The sequence below is a fragment of the Leucoraja erinacea genome, chromosome 6 (genome assembly GCF_028641065.1).
Source record: "Leucoraja erinacea ecotype New England chromosome 6, Leri_hhj_1, whole genome shotgun sequence".
Classification (NCBI taxonomy): domain Eukaryota; kingdom Metazoa; phylum Chordata; class Chondrichthyes; order Rajiformes; family Rajidae; genus Leucoraja; species Leucoraja erinaceus.
This window is the reverse complement of record NC_073382.1, coordinates 68,228,704-68,250,969: the sequence shown is the minus strand read 5'-3', so window position 1 is coordinate 68,250,969 and position 22,266 is coordinate 68,228,704. Positions and strand designations below refer to the sequence as shown.

Below are 22,266 nucleotides of genomic sequence, written 5' to 3'. Positions count from 1 at the left end.
CAAGTGAACACATGGGGGCCATCAAACAGTTTTAAGTCACTTACAACTGATTAATTTGCACATTCCTAGCCCTGCAAATGGAATAGTGGTGCAGCAGGTCTTCACAGCACCTTCTTGTACGTTAATTGCAAGTTTGTTTTGCCCACCTTAAGCACGGTTTGCCTTGTGAATCTTAAGAATTAACCTTGTGCCACCTGGTTGCATCAGGCCCCCAGCACACCCACCCTGCCCCCTGAATGCCCATCCAGTGCCCCAGGTCATACTTCTTCCAACGGAGTGACATATATTATTCACCCCTCTGATGCCTTGGTGAGTTCGCAGTCCCACTCCCTTCCAGCGTGGGGGATCAGCCGTGAAGGAGGGGAGGGTGTGTGTGGGAGAGGGGAGGGTGTGTGTGGGGGAGGGGAGGGTGTGTGTGGGGGAGGGGAGGGTGTGTGTGGGGGGGGGGGGAGGGTGTGTGTGGGGGGAGGGGAGGGTGTGTGTGGGGGAGGGGAGGGTGTGTGTGGGGGAGGGGAGGGTGTGTATGGGGGAACCTCCGCCAGCCATCCTCAGCTCAAGTGAAGATGCGATGGAAACCTCCGCTGGCCATCCAGAGCCTCCATCAGCTCCAGTAAAGACGCGACGGCGCAGGAAGGGGCAGACCGTTACGCAGTGACAGGAGGAAAGACCAATCCATACGGCGCTGAATGGCAGAACAGGTTAACAGGAGAGTTCGATCTGCGTACACGCGGGTATTAAGATTTTTAAACCTCGCTACCTTTTACATTAGATCACCGATCGGAATGAAACTTGGTGCAATCGCAGCACAGGAGAACGGTAAGTAAGTTGGCGAAAAATCGTTATGCTATCGCGTACCGTTTTTGCACAAATAGAATGACTACGCAAACCGGTCGATAACAAGATCAGAGCTTTAGTTATGTATAGATGTTTTCCACCCAGAGATTCTTTTCTTCCGACCCACACTAGAAAAATTAGCTAATGCAAGTTAGAGTATTTATCAGAGGCCGGCAACTTAGTTTTTAAGCAAAGTTTGACTGTACCTTTTTTGCATGTTAACAGTGCTCCAATTAAACCTGATGAAATGTCCTTTGGAGCATCGATATGGGAATGGTAAATCCAGGTTAAGCAATTTGCATCAGCATCAGTTGGTGCATACTCCTTCTTGACTACCCATCTGTATGTATGGTTCCCACCTGGTGGAACGGCATCATCCATCTTGTGCTCGCCTGATGTACGATCGGGATAAAGGGCACCTGCAAGAAAGAATCTCTCAGAAACTACAATTGGGATATTTATAGGAGGCAACAAAGTTCAATCCCTGAACCAAGCAAAAGCTTAGCCAAGTAGGAAAGGGGGTGAATGTGGGAAGGTTTAAATAAAAGATGTGTTTATGGATCAGATAGCTGATAACAAAAGCAACATTGTACTTCGTGAGGAAATTTGACATCATTTTTTCCCTGTAATCCTGCAATTTTCTCTTTAATCCAAAGAAGCAAAAAAAAAGGCAGCCTTTAGAAATTTAAATTGTCCAATCAATCCATAATCAATTCACAGGTATTTCTATCCTCTGACATGAACTGACAGTAATCTTTGGGTAGGGAATTAACCTCACGCAGAGATACCAACGACAAATTTTAATCAGGTGATAGATGAAAAATAGTGCTGACCTGATTATAATTATTGATTTTACAATCTTAAAACAATATCTTTCTTTTACAAATATTCAAACCACAAGATACTCTGAAAGGTTAAAGAAGTTATACTTTTCCATAACCATCTGAATTAAGTGGATGGAAAACGTATTCTATACCTAGTTTTGTTGTGTCATACAACAAGAGCTATGCAAGTACAGAATAGTACAAAGAATGCCATCAACATACTGGACCTTTGCTACAGTACGTACATTCCATCAAGGTACAGTTTTATTTTCCATGTACCAATCTTGTGAAAATATACTGTGAGAATGGTAATGCTCTTGGCATAACAGATAAACTTAAGTACAATGTCATTGGTTTGTGAAATAAGGCTATTAACAGGAAGGCTTCCTGATTTCCTGGTAAAATGAACAAGAACCAAATTTACAACATCCTTCTTGTACAGGAAAGAAGTGGAATCAACAGGAATATTAAAGATTTATTTTTGTCAGGCCCCTGCCACGAACCACACTCCGATTAGCTTTAAAACTGCTATTTAAATAACCTGGTTAACAGAGGAAATCTGACTGCTCTTGCAAATTATTTATGAACAAATTTGCAGAGATGTAATTTGCAAGATAACAAGGATTTTTCTCCTGCAAAGTTTGCCATGATCGTGTGATACATTCAATAAGTCAGTTTTTTTTAATCAAGCAATGTTACCTTCAGAATCTTTATCATAGAAAACTCCATGTGGATGCACAGAGTAGGGACGAGATGCAAAGTTTTTGAAATGAATAAAAATCACATCTTCCACTTCAGCCTTGAGCACTGGGCCTAGAAATCCCAGCCAATTCGATTTACGGATCTCAGTCAAATAGGTTTCATCCGTAAACTGCTTATACACTGCTTTCTTGTACAATTGTCCAATCCTGTGTTCGCCGTTTTTTAAAAACACTGATGCATGTCTATGTAGAAACACAAAGAAGAATGAGTGCAAAATTTACAAACAAAAATGTTAATAAAATGCAGAGTCAAAACATTCATACTCATATTGGTTGCTTAAATTTTCTGCACAAATTTCATTCACTTAAAAGGCCAAAGAAACAAAGTTGACAAGAAGAGTTTCAAATAAGAAAACTTCAAAATTGTCTTCAATTATGACCTCAGTTATATTTGGAGAGGAGGCCTTTTTTGAACTGTACTGGATTCAAAATGCAAGTCCACTGCACCGGTGGTAGACTCTCTGGCAAAAGGATCGACAGGGACCTCTCGAGACACGAGGAACTGCAGATGCTGGAATCCTGAACAAAACAGAAGGTGCAAGAGGAACTGAGCAGGTCAGGCAGTATCTGCGGAGACAATAGCCTGACAAAAGTGACATGGGGCTGAGACAAAGCTTGGCAAGTGATACGTGTACAGGTGGGGTGGGGTGGGGTAGGCGGTGTCTAGCTTGGCGATCGAACAGGTGGCGACATATTGACTCTGCTTTTGGACAGCTCAAGGCTGGGTTATTTTAGTTCCCTGGCTTCATAAATATTTCAGGAATGGGCTTGCCTATAGAAGCGGGAGCCTGCCCAAATGTCAGCACATTTTATAATTCTATTGATGGCAGCGCCTGCCTTCCTAAGTACAGTCAGAGGTCCTACTAGAGGGTGGGAAGTAATTCACCCTCAGGGCAATGTTCAAGTTCAATAACAAGATGTTATTACCACATGTGGATAGTAAGACTATATCTCCCTCTCAACACTATGACAGTATACCACACTCACACCACTCTTGTTATTCCCACAGTCACCTCCTTCACTATCAAATTAAACACACCACGAAATCTTGATCCAGCTATGCACCTCGCACCAGTCTCACTCCACTGCAACAGTAACATTCTTTTCTCAAATACACAATTTCAACCAACACCGAGTCACACCAGATCATAAATTTCACTTTATCTACCATCCCTTCTTTCTTCCACAATACTTCATCTGTGCTGTGCTTCCAGACAACCATGCCATAGAAACAAATGGGGGCTCTCTGTCTCAACCAGAACTAGCAATGCCACCCTCCACTCTAGACCGCACCAACGTATCCTCAACAGAATTATAATGCACTGCACTTAGTTGGGCGACAGATTGCAGCACAACATTAGAGAAAACAGCTCAGCAGGCACATGTAAGGAATGGAGGGACATAGATCACATGCAGGCAGAAATTATTAGTTTGATTTGGTGTCATGTTCAGCAAATGGCAATATGCTGAAGGCCACTGTAGGCTGAAGGGCCTGTGTCTGTGCTGTACTGTTGCATGTTCTAAACAATGGGTGTTAAAGAGTTCAGTGATATTATATGCCCCCATATTGCTGGTTCTATCACAATGTTTGAAAAACATTGAGACAAGTATCTGGATAAGGTGGGTTCAGATGGATATGGGCCAAAAGCAGGCAGGTGTGACTACTTTAGATGGGGCATATTGGTCGGCATGGGCAAGTCGGGCCGAAGGGCCTGTTTTCACACTCTATGACTCTACATCGCATGAAATAAGCCCAGGATCAAAAGAATGGTCAAGGCGCATGGTAGAGGAACATACTGTCCTCTCTCAGGCGGTTAGGCTGCACCAGGCTAATTACTGCATTCAGTAGCCAGGCCTGCAGTGACTCAAGCAGCCAGAGCCCATTGTCCAGCTCTACTAAGGACACTTTGAGATCACTTCTGGGAATAGTCAAGTAAAAAACAGAAAACCTGAATGGACAGACAATTTTATGTTTTGATATAAATTAATTGCCTTTATCACACTGACACAATGAAGGTCCGTGTAGTATTGGAGCAGTGCTTGATCCAGCTTGAACAAGGAAGGATGCCATGGCAAAGGTCTTTGCATCAGGCCTAAGGATAGGACTGCGAGATGATCAGGAGAAGCACAGAATACAAGAAAATCTCTGACAACTCTAGCTGAAAGATCTGAAGAAGGGTCCCAACCCGGAATTGAGTTTAGAAGATTGAGGGTGGACTTCATTGAAACCTGCAGAATAATGAAAAGCGTAGAGTGGATGTGGAAAGGATGTTTCCACTGGTCGGACAGCCTAGGTCCAGAGGTCATAGCCTCAACATTAGAGTGCTTTTCTACAAAGGAGGTGAGGAGGGACTTCTTTAGTCAGAGGGTAGTTAATCTGTGGAATTCATTGCCACAGAGGGCTGTGGAGGTCAAGTCAGTGGACATTTCAAGGGTTATGGGGAGAAGGCAGGGAAATGGGATTAGGAGGCAGAGATCAACTATGATTTTAATGGCAGAGTAGACTCAATGGGCCGAATGGCCCAATTCTACTCCCACAACTTGTGAACTTGTGAAATGTCACCTATCCACGTTCTCCAGAGATGCTGCCTGGCCTGATGAGTTACTCCAGCACACTGGCTTTTCTAGCTGAAAGGTACTCGAAATTCATCTCCTTCCCTCATCTGAGAATCCCTGATATTGCTGCTGTTCCTCCCAACACCTTATTAATGCAGTGTTGTGCAACATGCACTGGACACTAGCTGTGCAATTTTCACTACGCAGAATGCTATGGGAACTCAAACAGTATTTATGAACTACAAAGCCTTAAAAAGATGTAGAAACTTGCATTCTGTCATCACCTGGCTATGGCCAGGCTAAGAAACCACAATTTATGGTCCATTCAAGCCTCAGGTAAAAACTATTACTTAAGATCGATGCAATTAGAGATTAATCTGCATTTTATATTGGACACAATGGACATCCTCAGAGATTCATGCAAAATTGCAGTTTGTGGAGAAACTGGTTGGAAATTTTTTGTCCTCTTAAATAGTTGAGCTTCTTTAACACCATCTCCTTAGTTTTTGCAGCAAATGTATAATGTTATATTTATATAACAATTATATAATTATAATGTCATATTGTTAATATTCATAATGTCAGTATTAAATATTTCAAATCTCTGAAGAAAACGGTTGGGTGACATTTCGGGTCAGGACCCTTCTTCAAAATGTTTCAAACATTGAAAGGACTCTGCAGAATACTGACGGCAAGTGATTTAGATTAAACTTAATCAAAGTAAAGCATTTTCTTAATTTCATTTAAATAGCACATTTAAAAAAAGCAATAGGTCTTGAGGTACTTCCCATTCCGGGAGCAGACCCAAGTAGAATGGGAAGCAACCAAAGAGTAGATCTTAACAACTATTCTGGAAGTAGGGATGAATTAGCAAGAATGTTCATCAAGCAGCTATTAGGATGGGGCTTGTAGGTCAGGAGCCAAAGGGGAGGAACGTTATTATGTTTTTAATCATCATGCTTCAGATTTTTTAACGTTATTTCCAAGTGCTACTATTTGTTTTTAATTAACTTTGTTTTCAATGCAACCTTTTAAAAATTATTGACTTCAACTTTAATATTTTTTAATTATTTTGAATGTCAGAGAGTTATAAAAGTTTTAAATTTGTGATAGACTTGACAGCAGAGAAGACTCAACTCCCCAGTTTCTGTCTCAGAAAACAAAGAGGCTATTTCAGAAACAGGCCTGGGCACTACATTATCCAAGGCCTGGTTGTTGTCTGGATCCCGTCACCAACTAGAACGCTCCTTCAACGTCTGCAGTAAGATGCTGCAGATGTTCTACCAATCGGTGGTAGCCAGTGCCATCTTCTTCGCTGTTGTGTGCCGGGGCAGCAGGGCGAAGGCTGCGGACGCCAACAGGATTAACAAACTCAGCAAGAAGGCTGGCTCCGGCCTGGGGGCGGAGGTTGAACTAGAATGTGGAGATCGGAGGGTTGACCATGTAAAATTGCTGTGGCATACAATTCTTGCCCCCTCGCATCGGCCATTCTAATCATGCTGTTCCAGAGTTAGCAGGGGTGAATGACAAATTCCTCAGCGGCACATGCATGCAGGAGGTTCCGATGCATTTAGGACTGAGGCAACTTTGCAATGAAGTAGCAGAAGTCGCCCAGTTTCCAAGGTTCACATGAACCATGATGAACTGCTCTGTCAGAAACATTGAAAACATATTCATAATATTACTCACTGCAGGTAATGACTTCCATCCAGATTCTTTCTCTTCACTCAGGGTATTTGCAATTCTCTTATTTCTTGCTTTACAGCTATACATTCAGTTAGCTTCTCTTGCTCAAGGCACTGCAGTTATTTATTTTGTTCCGATGGAAGAATAGGATGAGGGATGGTACAAATGCCAGGAATCTTAACTAGTTGAATAAGTTAGGCCTCATGGGTTGCTAAGAGGGTGGGCAGCAGTGATGAAAGCTGATCGTAACAGGCAAGGTCCAAGCCACAGGGTGCACAAATAAATTGTCACATGGATGTGTTGAAAACCAATGCTTCTACAAGGTTGCTGTCCATCACTGTGTCCTCTTAGCTTCCAAAAGACCAGGGAAATTCCACAGGCCTTTCCTGATGCAATCCGATGGGCCCTCTAATCATCATATTAAAATGAATCCCAGTAGTTATGAAAATCTATGCTGTAAACCAAGGATGCAAAGCGAGCTTCCTGGCCAAATATAAAATAGGAATTGACTCTCTTCTCTGACTTGGTAGGATCAGGCTGAGAGGATGACTCATAGGCCTCAGTGCTACACAGGCTCTGGAGGGAATGGTTTGGTGCAGTAAACTGCTCTCCCATGACAACATACATGTAATCCATCCAACATGTGCACTAATGTAGGTGTGTCACCAAAAGCATGAAGGAACTCAATTTGGAGACCTTGATAAGTATAAGTCGAAGAGTGATAAAGGGTGATCAGGGCTGATGCAATGGCACAACAGTTAGTGACACTGCCTCACAGTTCTAGAGCGTGTTTGATCTTGTCCTTGGCGGCTGCCCGTGGGAAGTTTACTCGCAAGGACACAAAGTGCTGGAGTAACTCTGCAGGACTGGCAGCATCTCTGGAGAACATGGATAGCAACGAGAACATTTTGGGATTTTGGGTCAAGACCCTACAAACTGATTGTGTGTGTGTTTGCGCGAGTGTGCGTGCGTGCGTGCGTGCGTGTGGGGGGGGGGGGGGGGGGGAGGGAGAGAGAAGAAAGCTAGAAGAGGGGAAAAGCAGGACAAGGCATGGTAAAAAAGTGGGATGAGGGGGGGTGGGGGGGGGGGGGGGGGGGGGAGAATACGCATTCTCCCTTTGGTGTATGAGTCCGAAGGAACAAAGAGGGAGGAGGGAATACATTGCAGGGATATATGGAAATAAAGCATGAGAGATCGGTGAGGAAGTGGAACCAATGAGATTGTCGTACTCAAAGCTGACATGGACCTGATGGGATAAATTGCCTCATAATTTTATACACTTCTATCAGGTCTCTCCTCAACTTCTATCGCCTGAGAGGAAACCATCCAAAATTGTCCAACCTCCCCTTATAGCTGATACCCTCATATCTTAAGACAGTATTATTGTTGTAATGGACATTTTGTTAATGTTTGTAGATTTGTAAACCCAGCCTACCAGTTCTCAAAATGTCAGCACGTGCTGAAACTGATGGAGATCAAAACCACTTTGGATGATCCTGGACATGCAAATTATTTACCACTCATAACACAAATAATAAGTTCACAGCCACAAATAAAAGCGAATATATATATATATATAACACAAAGCAATCCAGGTGTTCACATTGGTGCATCTGTCAGTATGTTGAGTGAACAAATGTTCAGCTGTCTTCATTGATGTGCTACACTAACTCAGTAAAGAATGACCAAGATACTTCCATGGAATAATATTACAACCATGTCAGATACCAGAACAGTTTCATTTCAAATGGCAATCAAGAGTATCTTGAAAAAAAATCCATGGATGCTTAGGTAATGATGAAACCCAATTGACTATTAGCACATTCCATGTGGAGATAACATCTACAGTCCAACATTCAATGGCCTCGCTACCTGATTGCTTTTTGGCAATTGAAAGCTGAAGTATGCAAGGTGATTTTAGTGTGGTCAGTGCACAGCCACAGTTAAGACAATTGCAGGATTCTTTTTCACATTCACACTAAAGAACTTAACAGTCCGCTTGCTTTAGAAATGAGCCAATTCTACACGTTTCACTTACAAATGTCAACAAGGTGCCTAAAAATCAATTTGTATCTGGAGATGCACATGTCCAATCAAGTGACCAAAGATGACTACCTTGTAACACCAACATTATTGCAAAAGCCAACACTTCCAAACAATAAGCTGAGCTGGGTCCTGATGTTGCATAATCAGACTGAGCTAGCAAATAATCCAGCTACTGAACAGTATGCTCTACCCATATTGGTCTTTGTTCAACTTGGAGATGGGTTCAGCAGGTGAAACATTTCAGCTCTTCTTACATTTTTCTCTCCAAGCATTTGACTGATAACAGCAGGTACATGGCCACACGGAAGGTGAGCTCCAAATGTCACTTTAAGCATATCTGCTCTGCATCAGAGTATCAAATTGGTGATGATATCTTGATAGCTCAGAAGAAAATTAAGCTATTGCCAATGCTGTAATTCTACAGATGTGCAGGACGTTCACAGCTGGTGCTCATCACTTGCTGCATCCAGGATATACCTGATTTTGCTACATTGCCGGCTTCCCTGCACCATCTAACCAAAGAATTAATACAATAAGTTGTTTAAATTCACAAATATTCAGCTTGCTTTGTGTTTAACTGCTAAATGCACAAATGTTTACTGAGGCCAACAGAAAGCCAAACAGATTTTTACACACATTAGCCTGTTGATTTTACTGTCTTTCTTACAAAGTGCAACAAAGCCAGTCAAATATTAATTGATAAATAAAGAAACAAGGAACTGCAAATGATGGCAGTGAAGAAGGCGAATGGTATGTTAGCATTCAAAGCAAAAGGATTTGAGTATAGGAGCAGGGAGGTTCTACTGCAGTTGTACAGGGTCTTGGTGAGACCACACCTGGAGTATTGCGTACAGTTTTGGTCTCCTAATCTGAGGAAAGACATTCTGGCCATAGAGGGAGTACAGAGAAGGTTCGCCAGACTGATTCCTGGGATGTCACGACTTTCATATGAAGAAAGACTGGATAGACTCGGTTTGTACTCGCTAGAATTTAGAAGATTGAGGGGGGATCTTATAGAAACTTACACAATTCTTAAGGGGTTGGACAGGCTAGATGCAGGAAGATTGTTCCCGATGTTGGGGAAGTCCAGAACAAGGGGTCACAGTTTAAGGATAAGGGGGAAATCTTTTAGGGCCGAGATGAGGAAATCTTTTTTCACACAGAGAGTGGTGAATCTCTGGAATTCTCTGCCGCAGAAGGTAGTTGAGGCCAGTTCATTGGGTATATTTAAGAGGGAGTTAGATGTGGCCCTTGTGGCTAAAGGGATCAGGTGGTATGGAGAGAAGGCAGGTACAGGATACTGAGTTGGATGATCAGCAATGATCATATTGAATGGCGGTGCAGGCTCCTGCACCTATTTTCTATGTTTCTATGGTTTATACAAAAGGACATAAAGTGCTGAAGCAACTCAGGGGGTCAGGCAGCATATTTGGGGAAATTGGATAGGTGATGTTTTGGGTCGGGACCCTTTGTCAGACTGATAGTAGGGGGGGGAGGGGTGGGGGAAAGAAAGCTGGGTGAGAGGAGAGGCAGGACAAAGGTGATAGGTGGGCAGAGGCAAGAAGGGTTTTTGATGTTTTAGATCATTGGAACAAAGGTCAGAGATTTAAACAAGAAAGTGTGACACGATTGAAGAATTGCAAATGGTGAAACACGAGCAAGGAATGTGGAGAAGGGAGAGCAGGAGGGAAGAAATAGGTGTGTGTTCAGGTGGGACACGGGGGTGGAGAAAGGAGTGGGGGATGGAGAGGTGGTGCAAGACATTACCTAGAATTGGAGAATTCAATGTTCATACCATTAGGCTGTAAGCTACGAAAGTGAAATATAAGGTACTGTTCCTCCAGTTTTCAAGAAATTTCATTCTGGCAATAGAGGAGGCCCAAGACACAGGGGTCAATGTGGGAATGGGAACAAGAGTTAAAATGATTCAGTACTTGCAGAGACTGAGCCACGCCCACACTTCTGGGTTTTATAGTCCCTGCCCCCCCCTCCCAACAGAAGGGGCGTGGCCTTCATGGTGTGATTGACAGGAGAGAGAATCTCAACATTTTTTAATCACTAATAACTCTTTTATTTTTTTTAATCGATGGGAAAAATCCTCGTCCTGCGCAACGGAGGGGGACTCTGAGTAAGATGGCCAAAAATCACAGCCGTAAGTGGCAGCGTTTTTTCTAAAATCAATATACAGAACAACAGGAAGTGGTCAAGATCAGACTTTTAGTAATATAGATATTTGTATATAATATATACAAATAATATATGCTTGGTCTCGCTGACGTATTGCAAGCCACATCAGGAACAACGATACATTAGATGAGGTTAAAATTAATTAATAAATGACTAGTACTGCACTCTGATATCAGCAAGATTGCACCTCAATGTGCAGCAAAAACTGACCTTGGCTGGATTTTATTATATTTTTCAAAAAGAGTGCTGAGATGTGAACTATGTGATCATTAACTGACTTTCCCCACCTGGATGTGTTCAAGTAGAACACAGAGAGTAGCAGTACAGATATTACATAAAGTAGATTGCTAATGCCTGTGGAACAATATCATTCAGAGTCTGTTATTTTGGACATTCTTATTTTGTATCTGTATAATGGCAACTTGATAATTGTGATTACAAGTTGATTGCGAGTGTTCAATTACTTTGGAGGTAAGCAACATGTTTGCAACAGGGGCTGAATATTTAATTATATTCTACACACCATTAGCAGATGTGCACAAATGCAATATCTTGCGTTGTTGCCGCCTCAATTTGTTCTGTTACTGATCACAATGACACTTCAGTTGCAGAAGTGGAACCAACACCCCCGGAGAATGTTGCATATATGTTACAAGATTTGCACAATGTTCGCCGTGAACTCGTGGTCGCACTTACAGCAGATCTTGTGGCCTGTGATAATCACTTTATCGTTCCACTGTCACCATCTTATGGAAAATATTCTCAAAGGTTGATGAGGAATCATTACAAAACAAAATCGTTGTTAAAGGAGAAGGTATGTTTTTAAGTAATTGTTTGGTTGGATGCAATCAACAAATTTTTAAACGTGTCAGCTAAATAAATGACATATCTGCAAAAAACTATTTAACAATATGCTGGAATATAGGCCTGTCCCACTGGGGCATAATTTGCGAGTCATTTATGCGACATCATTTATGCGTCACGACGCACAACGCGTGCATGGCATGCATTACATGCGCATGGCATGCATTACTTGCGCATGGCATGCATTACATGCGCATGGTGTGTGGTGACGTAGGCAGGGTCACGCGTGGCACCCCATGATTTTGGGATTCACAAAATCTTCACGCGCCACCTGCGTGACGTGCAAATGACGCCGAAGTGGGACAGGCAGCATCCCTAAAGAGAAGGAATGGGTGACATTTCAGGTTGAGACCCTTCTTCAGTCTGAGGGTCTCAAACCGAACATCAGTCTGAAGAAGGGTCTTGACTCAAAACGTCACCCATTCCTTCTCTCTACAGATGCTGCCTGTCCTGCTGAGTTACTCCAGTATTTTGTGTCTACCTTCAATTTAAACCAGCATCTGCAGTTATTTCCTACCAATTTAACAATGACGACTTCAGGAAATGTGCCAACTATTTACGTCTCACACATTGCAAAACCACATTTAGCTGGGCAAGCACCAATGATGAAGTACAGTGATTTATGCAAATGTTAAAGAAAGTCATGCGTGTTAATGTCAAAGTCCAAATGATGAAAATAACGGAGTATTACGTATGCAGTATTACGATTGTTAGGAATGCAGTATTATGCTGCACTCATTGTTGCACAACTCATGCAAACATGTCTTCAGGAAATAACCCACATGCGGGGTTAGCAACGGCCGTGCAAGTGAATCAAAGCCAAGAAAAGCAGCTGCAAATGCAGGGAAACATGAAAGTCAGATCTACGCCACTGCAGCTAGCAGATGCAATTCTTGTAAAAAGTGATAATCATCAGGAAAGCCATGGAACAGCCCATGGTCAAAAAATAATAAACTTTGTAAAGCATTAAACAAAACACATCAGACTTCATTGCAATCAAAACACTCTATTTACCATCTGCAAATCCAAAATATTTAACCTTCAAGAGATCTCGAGTTGACAATGGAATCAGTGGTATCCATTAAGGACAGCTGGTGATTCAGTATTTATGGAGGCTTGTGTAGTCAAACACCACTGTGATTTGACACAAAATAAACTGTGCATGGGATGAGTTTTTACAGCCAAGACAGATAATCTGATAAAACAATTATTACAAGCATCCCTGTAGAGTTGATTCGCAAGCAATTGTACTGAAAAACATATCCTGGAAGTGAAGCAAACCTCACAATTTTTATTCTTTGAATTGTCGGATTATCATTGATGTTACGGGATGGAAGATTGCAACTTTCACGTGGTCCACCCTGTTTCGACTCATGCAATCGACCCGACGTGCACAAACAAGGCCTTACATCGCCAGGCACAGCCTTAACGGCCACGGGACTTGCCATCGCCCGACGGGGGCTCCAACATTAAGACCCGCAGCGGGGCCTTAGATCGCCCGGCGCGGCCTTCACGGCCGTGGGACTTGCCATCGCCCGCCGGAGGCTTTAACATCGGGAGAAGAATGGAACACAGGGGAGAGATAAGACTTTCCCTTCCATCACAGTGAGGAGGAGATTCACTGTGATGGATGTTTGTGCGTGTCTTGGTTCTTTTCTTGTTGTATGACTGCAGAAACCGAATTTCGTTTGAACTTCATTTGAGGTTCAAATGATAATTGTATAATTGTATAACGTATAATAATAAGTTGACCTACAACTTTAGGCTGTGCACGCCATATGCAAGAAGAAGATTGATGTTACAAAGTCCCAAAGGAATGTACAAGAAATTAATACATCCTGCTTTGAAGACCTCCCACTCGCACAACAGTCAATCGCCACTGAAAATACTGAAGGCACGAGGTGGAATTAATTAGCACTTTCTCATTTTTTGCAAATGTAAGCATTAATATTTTTATGACCTTTACTTTAGGAACAAGATGTGTTTAAGTCTGTGCTGGCTCTCCCCGAGTTACAAACACCTGATTTATGGAAACACAGACATATGAAAGAGCTGCAACAGTCGGGGGCAGCGTGGAACAGAGCAGAGTTGGGAACGCTGAGCAGACTCACTCGCTCAGTCACAGTCATTGAGGCTGGCTCTTGCCATGCCTGCTCACTCTCCTGCATAGCTGTTCAACGATCCTCTTCTGTGTGCTGGTTTTATTCATTTCCAACTTACAAAAGGTTCAGGTTACAAACAGTTCTCAGGAATGGTACCCTGTTGTAAATCAGAGATTGCCTGTACACATCTATTTCTCTCAACTACCATCCAGTAAAAACAACTATGAAAGGATTGTCATAAAAGCACCTGCTTCAATAATGTCTTTCATCTCTGGTCTTAGGTGAGTCTACACACATCTTTATAGAAACATAGAACATAGAAATTAGGTGCAGGAGTAGGCCATTCGGCCCTTCGAGCCTGCACCGCCATTCAATATGATCATGGCTGATCATCCAACTCAGTATCCCGTACCTGCCTTCTCTCCATACCCCCTGATCCCCTTAGCCACAAGGGCCACATCTAACTCCCTCTTAAATATAGCCAATGAACTGGCCTCAACTACCCTCTGTGGCAGAGAGTTCCAGAGATTCACCACTCTCTGTGTGAAAAAAGTTCTTCTCATCTCGGTTTTAAAGGATTTCCCCCTTATCCTTAAGCTGTGACCCCTTGTCCTGGACTTCCCTAACATCGGGAACAATCTTCCTGCATCTAGCCTGTCCAACCCCTTAAGAATTTTGTAAGTTTCTATAAGATCCCCTCTCAATCTCCTAAATTCTAGCGAGTATAAACCAAGTCTATCCAGTCTTTCTTCATAAGACAGTCCTGACATCCCAGGAATCAGTCTGGTGAACCGTCTCTGCACTCCCTCTATGGCAATAATGTCCTTCCTCAGATTTGGAGACCAAAACTGTATGCAATACTCCAGGTGTGGTCTCACCAAGACCCTGTACAACTGCAGTAGAACCTCCCTGTTATAGTTTATAATTGATTCCTAACCGTCTTCTGAAATGATCTACAAAGCCACTTGATTCAGGGGCAATTAGGGATGAACAACAACTGTAGACCTCGTCAGCAATATTCATATCAAATTTAAATACATACATCAGAATAAAAACTGCAGTATTATTGAAATATGACCATTCAACCCATGTTGCCTCTTTGAAAATACCATTCTAGTTGTCTCTTCTCCTCATCACCCTCCAAATTTTTCTTTTATAATTTCATGACAAATATCTTTTAAAATTATAACTGTATCTGTTTCCAATACTAGATCAGCCAGTGCATTCCAGATCACAACAACCCACTTTCAGCCCCTCAGAACTGCCTGAGGTTCATTTTGATGAAACCAGATCATTCATATCAATAACATATTTCCGCACTCTCCCCATATTCCTTGATGCCCTTTGTCTCCAGAAATCTGTCCTTCATAGATATATTTTGTGACTTGGCCCCCTCAATCTTCACCGCAGGTTTAACATTCGGGGTGAAGAATCATTCCCTCATCTCAGTCTGATTGTTTTACCCATATCCTGAGAGTTACCCTTAGTTCTAAACCCTCAACCAAAGGAAACATCTTCTCTGCATCCAGTTTGTTGTGCTAGACAAAATTATTTTAATTGCAATTAGATTCAGATTCAATTTTAATTGTCATTGTCAGTGTACAGTACAGAGACAACGAAATGCATTAGATTTCCTTCATCATAACTTTAGTGTGTGCCGGTCTAATCAACCCAATTTCTCCTCATACAACAATCTCACCACCCTTTGTTGCACTTCCTCAATGGCAAGTGTGTTGTTTCTTGGGGAAGGAGACTAAAACTGCACACAATAATCCAGATATTGTCTCGCCAATCTCGGTGGCTGATCAAGATAAACTGTGGTGAAGAGTCCTGTAAACGTTAAGTATAGAATTTCACTGACAATTGATGAATTGCTGGTGACAATTTATGGGTTTCACAGAGAACAATTGTAAACTTGTGGCACTCATTGTTCAATGGCTAACTCCCTTTGTCTCAAATAGATTATATATATTGTCTCAAGTAAAATTATATATTTGTTATTATATTGAGCACAGAGCACCTGCCCAAACCAGTTTATGATTGATGTGCAAACGTTTGCAAGAAGAAAACAATCACTCACACTAAAAACAAAAACATACAGAGATTGTTGTATGAGGAGAAATTGGGTTGATTAGACCGGCACACACTAAAGTTATGATGAAGGAAACCAAATGCATTTCGTTGTCTCTGTACCGAACACTGACAATGACAATTAAAATTGAATCTGAATCTGAATCTGAATCAAAGGTTAATTAAAGTGCGGCATGGTGGCGCAGCGGTAGAATTGCTGCCTTACAATGCTTGCAGCACCGGAGACCCGGGCTTGATCCCGACTACAGGTACTGTCTGTACAGAGTTTGTATGTTCTCCCTAAGACCGCGTGGGTTTTCTCTGAGATCATCTGTTTCCTCTCACAATCCAAATACGTATCGGTATGAAGACAAATTGGCTTGGTAAATGTGAACATTGTCCTTAGTGTGTGTAGGACAGTGTTAATTTGCAGGGAATCGCTGGTCGGCGCGGACCCAGTAGGCTGAAGGGCCTGTTTCTGCGCTGTATCTCTAAACAAAAAACTAAAAAAAACACAGCCAACTTTAACATTATATTAACACCGGCCATATTTTAATTAAGGGATCTGTCTATTGCCAAAAAAACATTCCACTCCGCAATATAGTAGGCACAGAATACTGGAGTTCAGTTTTCTTCAGACGTCTGAAGAAAAATTTCATCCCGAAGCACGAACTATTTCATTTCTCCAGAGATGCTGCCTGACCCAGTGAGTTACTCCAGCAGTCTGTGTCTACATTCGGTGTAAATCAGCATCTGCAGTTTCTTTTTACCCACTCAGCAATATGATGGCTAGTGAACAACTTCATAGAAACAAAGAAAATAGGTGCAGGAGTAGGCCATTCAGCCCTTCGAGCCTGCACCACCATTCAATATGATCATGGCTGATCATCCAACTCAGTATCCTGTACCTGCCTTCTCTCCATACCCCCTGATCCCTTTAGCCACAAGGGCCACATCTAACTCCCTCTTACATATAGCCAATAAACTGGCCTCATTACATTCTTTGGAAGAGAATTCCAGAGATTCACCACTCTGTGTAAAAAATGTTTTTCTCATCTCGGTCCTAAAAGATTTCCCCTTTATCCTTAAACTGTGACCCCTTGTTCTGGACTTCCCCAACATCGGGAACAATCTTCCTGCATCTAGCCTGTCCAACCCCTTAAGAATTTTATAAGTTTCCATAAGATCCCCTCTCAATCTTCTAAATTCAAGCGAGTACAAGCCAAGTCTATCCAGTCTTTCTTCATATGAAAGTCCTAACATCCCAGGAATCAGTCTGGTGAACCTTCTCTGTACTCCCTCTATGGCAAGAATGTCCTTCCTCAGATTAGGAGACCAAAACTGTACGCAATACTCCAGGTGTGGTCTCACCAAGACCCTGTACAGCCGCAGTCGAACCTCCCTGCCCCTATACTCAAATCCTTTTGCCATGAATTCTAACATACCATTCGCTTTCTTCACTGCCTGCTGCACCTGCATGCCGACTTTCAATGACTGGTGTACCATGACACCCAGGTCTCGTTGCATCTCCCCTTTTCCTAATCGGCCACCATTCAGGTAATAGTCTATTTTTCTGTTTTTGCCACCAAAGTGGATAACCTCACATTTATCCACATTATACTGCATCTGCCATGCATTTGCCCACTCACCCAGCCTATTGCAGCCTCCTAGCATCCTCCTCACAGCTAACACTGTCCCCCAGCTTCATGTCATCCGCAAACTTGGAGATGTTGCATTCAATTCCCTCATCCAAATCATTAATATATATTGTAAATAGCTGGGATCCCAAGCACTGAGCCTTGCGGTACCCCACTAGTCTCTGCCTGCCATTCTGAAAATGACCCGTTAACTCCTACTCTTTGCTTCCTGTCTGCCAGCCAGTTCTCTATCCACATTAATACTGAACCCCTACACAACCTTTTCTGTCAGCTGTAAAACAATATGCCTCCAATTCATAACGTTTTCCTTGTCCTTACATATCTAATTATTGAACTGAATAAAGTGTGATTTATCAACAAAAATAACTAGAATTTTTTTAAAAATAGTATATATACACACACAAGCAAAGCTATCCATTTTTTAAATGAATGAGATTCAGCAGACTGTGCAAATATGGCAGAGTATTGTGCAAGGAAATACTTGAACAACCTATTGCATATTGCATTTAGCTATTGAGTAATCTAAAAAATTTTTTTTTGGTAAGGGAGATATAGTTTCCATACACAAGCACTTTATTCAAAAATATAAATGTAACCATTAAACATTAAGTGGGCTGACCTAGAAACTGTTGTGCACCTAAAAATGGGTTGAATTGTTAGTACAGCAATGCTGTTTCTGTTGTTGGCTCCAGCTGCAGACTTCAGATTATCTGCAACTGGAAAACATGCTGCATGGAAAAGTAGCCCATTCCAAACCAGTCTCATGTAACTAACTGATGTAGTTCCAAATGGGATCTGTGTAGGAAGGAACTGTAGATGCTGGTTTACACCAAAGATTGACACAAAATGCTGGAATAATTTAGCAGGACAGGCAACATCTCTGGAGAGAAGGAATGGGTAACGTTTCAGGTCGAGAGCCTTCTTCAGACTGAGAGTCAGGGAGAGAGGATTTTAAAGATATGGAAGGGTAAGGTGTGAAAAAGATGACAGTAAGAAAATGTTGAATGGTTCATTGTAGTTGAGGGGAAGTTGACAATGAGGCGTACAATGAGTAATATTTAATCAGGAGGGCAGTAGAACCTCCTCCAACCTCATCGACTGCATCCGTTGTTCAAGATGTGGACTTTTATACATCGACAAGACTAAACGCAGACTGAGCGATCGTTTCGCAGAACATTTTCGCTCAGCCCACGTGAACCAACCTGATCTCCCGGTTGTTGAACATTTTAATTCTCCTCACAATTCCGGGGCACAGCGGTAGAGTTGCTGCCTTACAGCGAATGTTGTGCCGGAGACCTGAGTTTGATCCCGATTATGGGTGTTGTCTGTACAGAGTTTGTACGTTCTCCCCGTGACCTGCGTGAGTTTACTCCGAGATCTTCGGTTCCTCCCACATTACAAAGACGTATAGGTTTGTAGGTTAATTGCTTGGTAAATGTAAAAATTGTCTCTAGTGGGTGTAGGATAGTGTTAATGTGCGGGGATTGCAGGTCGGTGTGGACCCCTTGGGCCAAAGTGCCTTGTTCCGTGCTGTATCTCTAAACTAAACTAAACTAAACTAAACCTTTCTGTCCTCGGTCTCCTCCATTGTCAGAGTGAAGCTAAATGCAAATTGAAGGAACGGCATCTCATATTTCGCTTGGGCAGCTTACAGACACTGTATGTATATATAGATTTCTCTCACTTCAGGTAGCCCAGCATTCCATCTCGCTCTCTATCCCTTCCCCACCCAAGTCACACGCTTCTCATTTTCACTCTACAAACAGCTTACAATGGCCTTTTCTTTTATCATCCATAATTTTTTGCATATCTTTCATTCATTGTTTTTTATCTCTCCACATCACCGTCTATATCTCTCGTTTCCCTTATCCCTAACTAGTCTGAAGGAGGGTCTCGTGCCTGAAAGGTCACTCATTCCTTCTCTCCAGAGATGCTGCCTGTCCCGCTGAGTTACTCCAACATTTTGTGTCTATCTTTGGATAGTAGCACTAGTTGGTGAACTGTGATGCTGGGGGGATGGAGAGAGAGGGAAAGCAAGTTACTTGAAGTTAGAGAAATCAAGATTCATGCCACTGGGTTGTAAACTGCCTAAGGGAAATATGAGGTGCTGTTTCTTCCAATTTGCGTTGGGCCGCACTCTGACAGTGGAGGTGTGATGTAGCCAAAGAGTAGTGATGTAACATTGAAGCCCTGTGCTATGAAGGTTTGGAGAGGAAAGGAATGGTGGAATCAGAACCCCCTGAGCTGTGAGATCCAGGTACCAAGGGGCATGCAGTTTGGTGCTGAGAGCCTGTATTGTGATAGTGCGTACATATTAGGATCCATGGTGCAATGGTGACAATTGTGAATTTCTGATCAGCATTATCCTTTGTTAGGGCATTCCAGACATCATTATGTTCAAAGCAACAGCCTTATACAAATCCTAACAACACCAGGAATTCATCTGGGATCAAGCAAATTCCACAAGCACTATAAGAGACATAGGAAGACAAGGAGGAAAGGTAGCGAAGGTAGAGGAGATTCTTCAAATGATTCTACATATATGTTAAGAGCAAAAGAGAGAATAGAATCTCTTAAAGATCAATGTTGTCTTCTATGTGCGAAGTCACAGAAGATGAGTGATGATGTTGAATGGATATTTCTCATATGTGCCCACTATGGAGAAGGTACTGTAAGTAAGGAATTAAGGGAAATGAAGATTGGAACATATTGACATTACAACAGAGGAAGAGCTGTCAATCTTGACACTTATTCAGGTGGATAAATCCCCGAGACCTGATCAAGTGCACTCTTGGCAATTGCAGGAAGCTAAGGAAAATAAATAAATAAAGAGGTCTTGGTAGAGATACTTGCACCATTGTTAGCCACAGGTGAGGTAGACAGGTGTAAAAAATCCATAAGAGGAATAGATCGGATAGATGCACAGAATCTCTTGCTCATAGTAGGGGAATCGAGGGCCAGAGAACATTGGTTCAATGTGAAGGGGAATGTTTTTATAGGAATCTGAGGGGTAACTTTTTCACACAAAGGGTGGTCGGTGTATGGACAAGCTGCCAGAGGAGGTAGTTGAGGCTGGACCTATCCCAATGTTTAAGAAACAGTTAGACAGGTGCATGGATAGGACAGGATAGGTTTGGAGGGATATGGACCAAACCCTGGCAGGTGGGACTAGAGTAGCTGGGACATGTTGGCAGGTGTGGGCAAGTTGGGCCAAAGGGCCTGTTTCCACACTGTATCACTCTATGACTCTCTATGACTCTAAAACAGGAGGATGTCTCATGTGCTTTTAAGATGGGCTGAAAGACAAGTAAAGGAACTACAGGCCAGTGTGTCCAACATCAATGGAAGAAAAGCTATTCTGAGGGACAGGATTAACTAATATTTGAAAAGGCAAGGACTGATTAGGGGTAGTTAACAGCTTTGATTGGAGGAAATCCATCCTCACTGATATGATTTGAGTATTTTTGAAGACATGACAATGACGATTGATGAGAGCAGGGTAGTGGACATTGTCCACATGGACTTTAGCAAGGCCTTTGATAAGATTCGGCACGTAGGCTGTCAGGAGGGTTAGATTGTATGTGATACAGGATGAGATAACCACCGAGAAATTGAGTAGGAAGAAACTGCAGATGCTAGTTTAAATCATAGACACAAAATGTTGGAGTAACTCAGCGGGACAGGCAGCATCTCTGGAGAGAAGGAATGGGTGACGTTTCAAATCGAGACCCTTCTTCAGACTGGTCCAATTGGCTTGGTGGTAAGTCATAAGGCCAAGGAGTACAATTTGGCCAATCGGCCCATCAAGCCTACTCTGCTATTCAATCATGGCTGATCTATCTCTCCCTCCTAGCCCCATTCTCCTGTCTTCCCATAACCCCTGACACCTGAGAGAGGGTGGTTGTAGAGGGAGACTTATTCAGATTGGAGGCCAGTGATCCGTGCTGTGTACAGGGATAAGTGCTGGGTCCATTGTTGTTTGTCATCTATTTAGATCATTTAGATGTCAGTGTCATTAACATGGTGGGTAAGTTTGCGGGAGACACCAGTGTGGTGAGGAATGAAGAAGGTTATCTAAGATTACAACAGGATCTAGGATCTAGATGAACTGGGGAAGTGGACCAAGGAGCAGTAGACGGAAATTAATTTGAATAATGCAAAGAGTTGCATTTTTATGACAAATTTCTCCAGATGCACCATCTAAAGCATACTGTTGGGTTGCATCGAGGCTTGGTTTGGGAGCAGCTCGGCCCAAGATTGCTGGAGATTGCAGAGTTGTAGATGTACCCCTGTCAATCACAAAGACCATACCTCCCACTATTGACTCCACCCACACCATGCTGCCTAGGAGAAGCAGCCAATATAATAATTGACGTCCTCAGCCAGTCATTCCTTCTTCAATCTGCTCCCATCTGATAGAAGGTAAAAAAACTTGCGATCACACACCACTAAACTGAGGAACATCTTCTTCACCTCTGTTATCAGGCTTCTGAATAGTCCTGCCAAAAGCTTGGCTCCTGTCCAATTCACCTCTACCTGATTATGGGCAGTGAACTTTGTCTATGAAAATGATGGACTACAGTGCTGAGAACTAGATTCTGCATTTTGTTTCTTTGCCTTTGCTCTATCTATTGTACGTGAATTTGAATGATTATATTCATGATCTATTTGGATAGCA

General features: G+C 42.5%; 1 protein-coding gene across 1 annotated transcript in view; it reads right to left on the bottom strand.

Moving 5' to 3' along the window:
* Window positions 1-22,266, bottom strand: part of LOC129698427 (ferroxidase HEPHL1-like) — a 75,896-nt gene that overhangs the window by 51,415 nt on the left and 2,215 nt on the right. The window contains exons 2-3 of the mRNA XM_055637571.1: window positions 2,358-2,602; window positions 1,041-1,253 (exon numbers count right to left, since the gene is read on the bottom strand). Of these exons, the coding sequence (XP_055493546.1) occupies window positions 1,041-1,253; window positions 2,358-2,602 (458 nt within the window). The remainder of the gene's footprint in view (window positions 1-1,040; window positions 1,254-2,357; window positions 2,603-22,266) is intronic.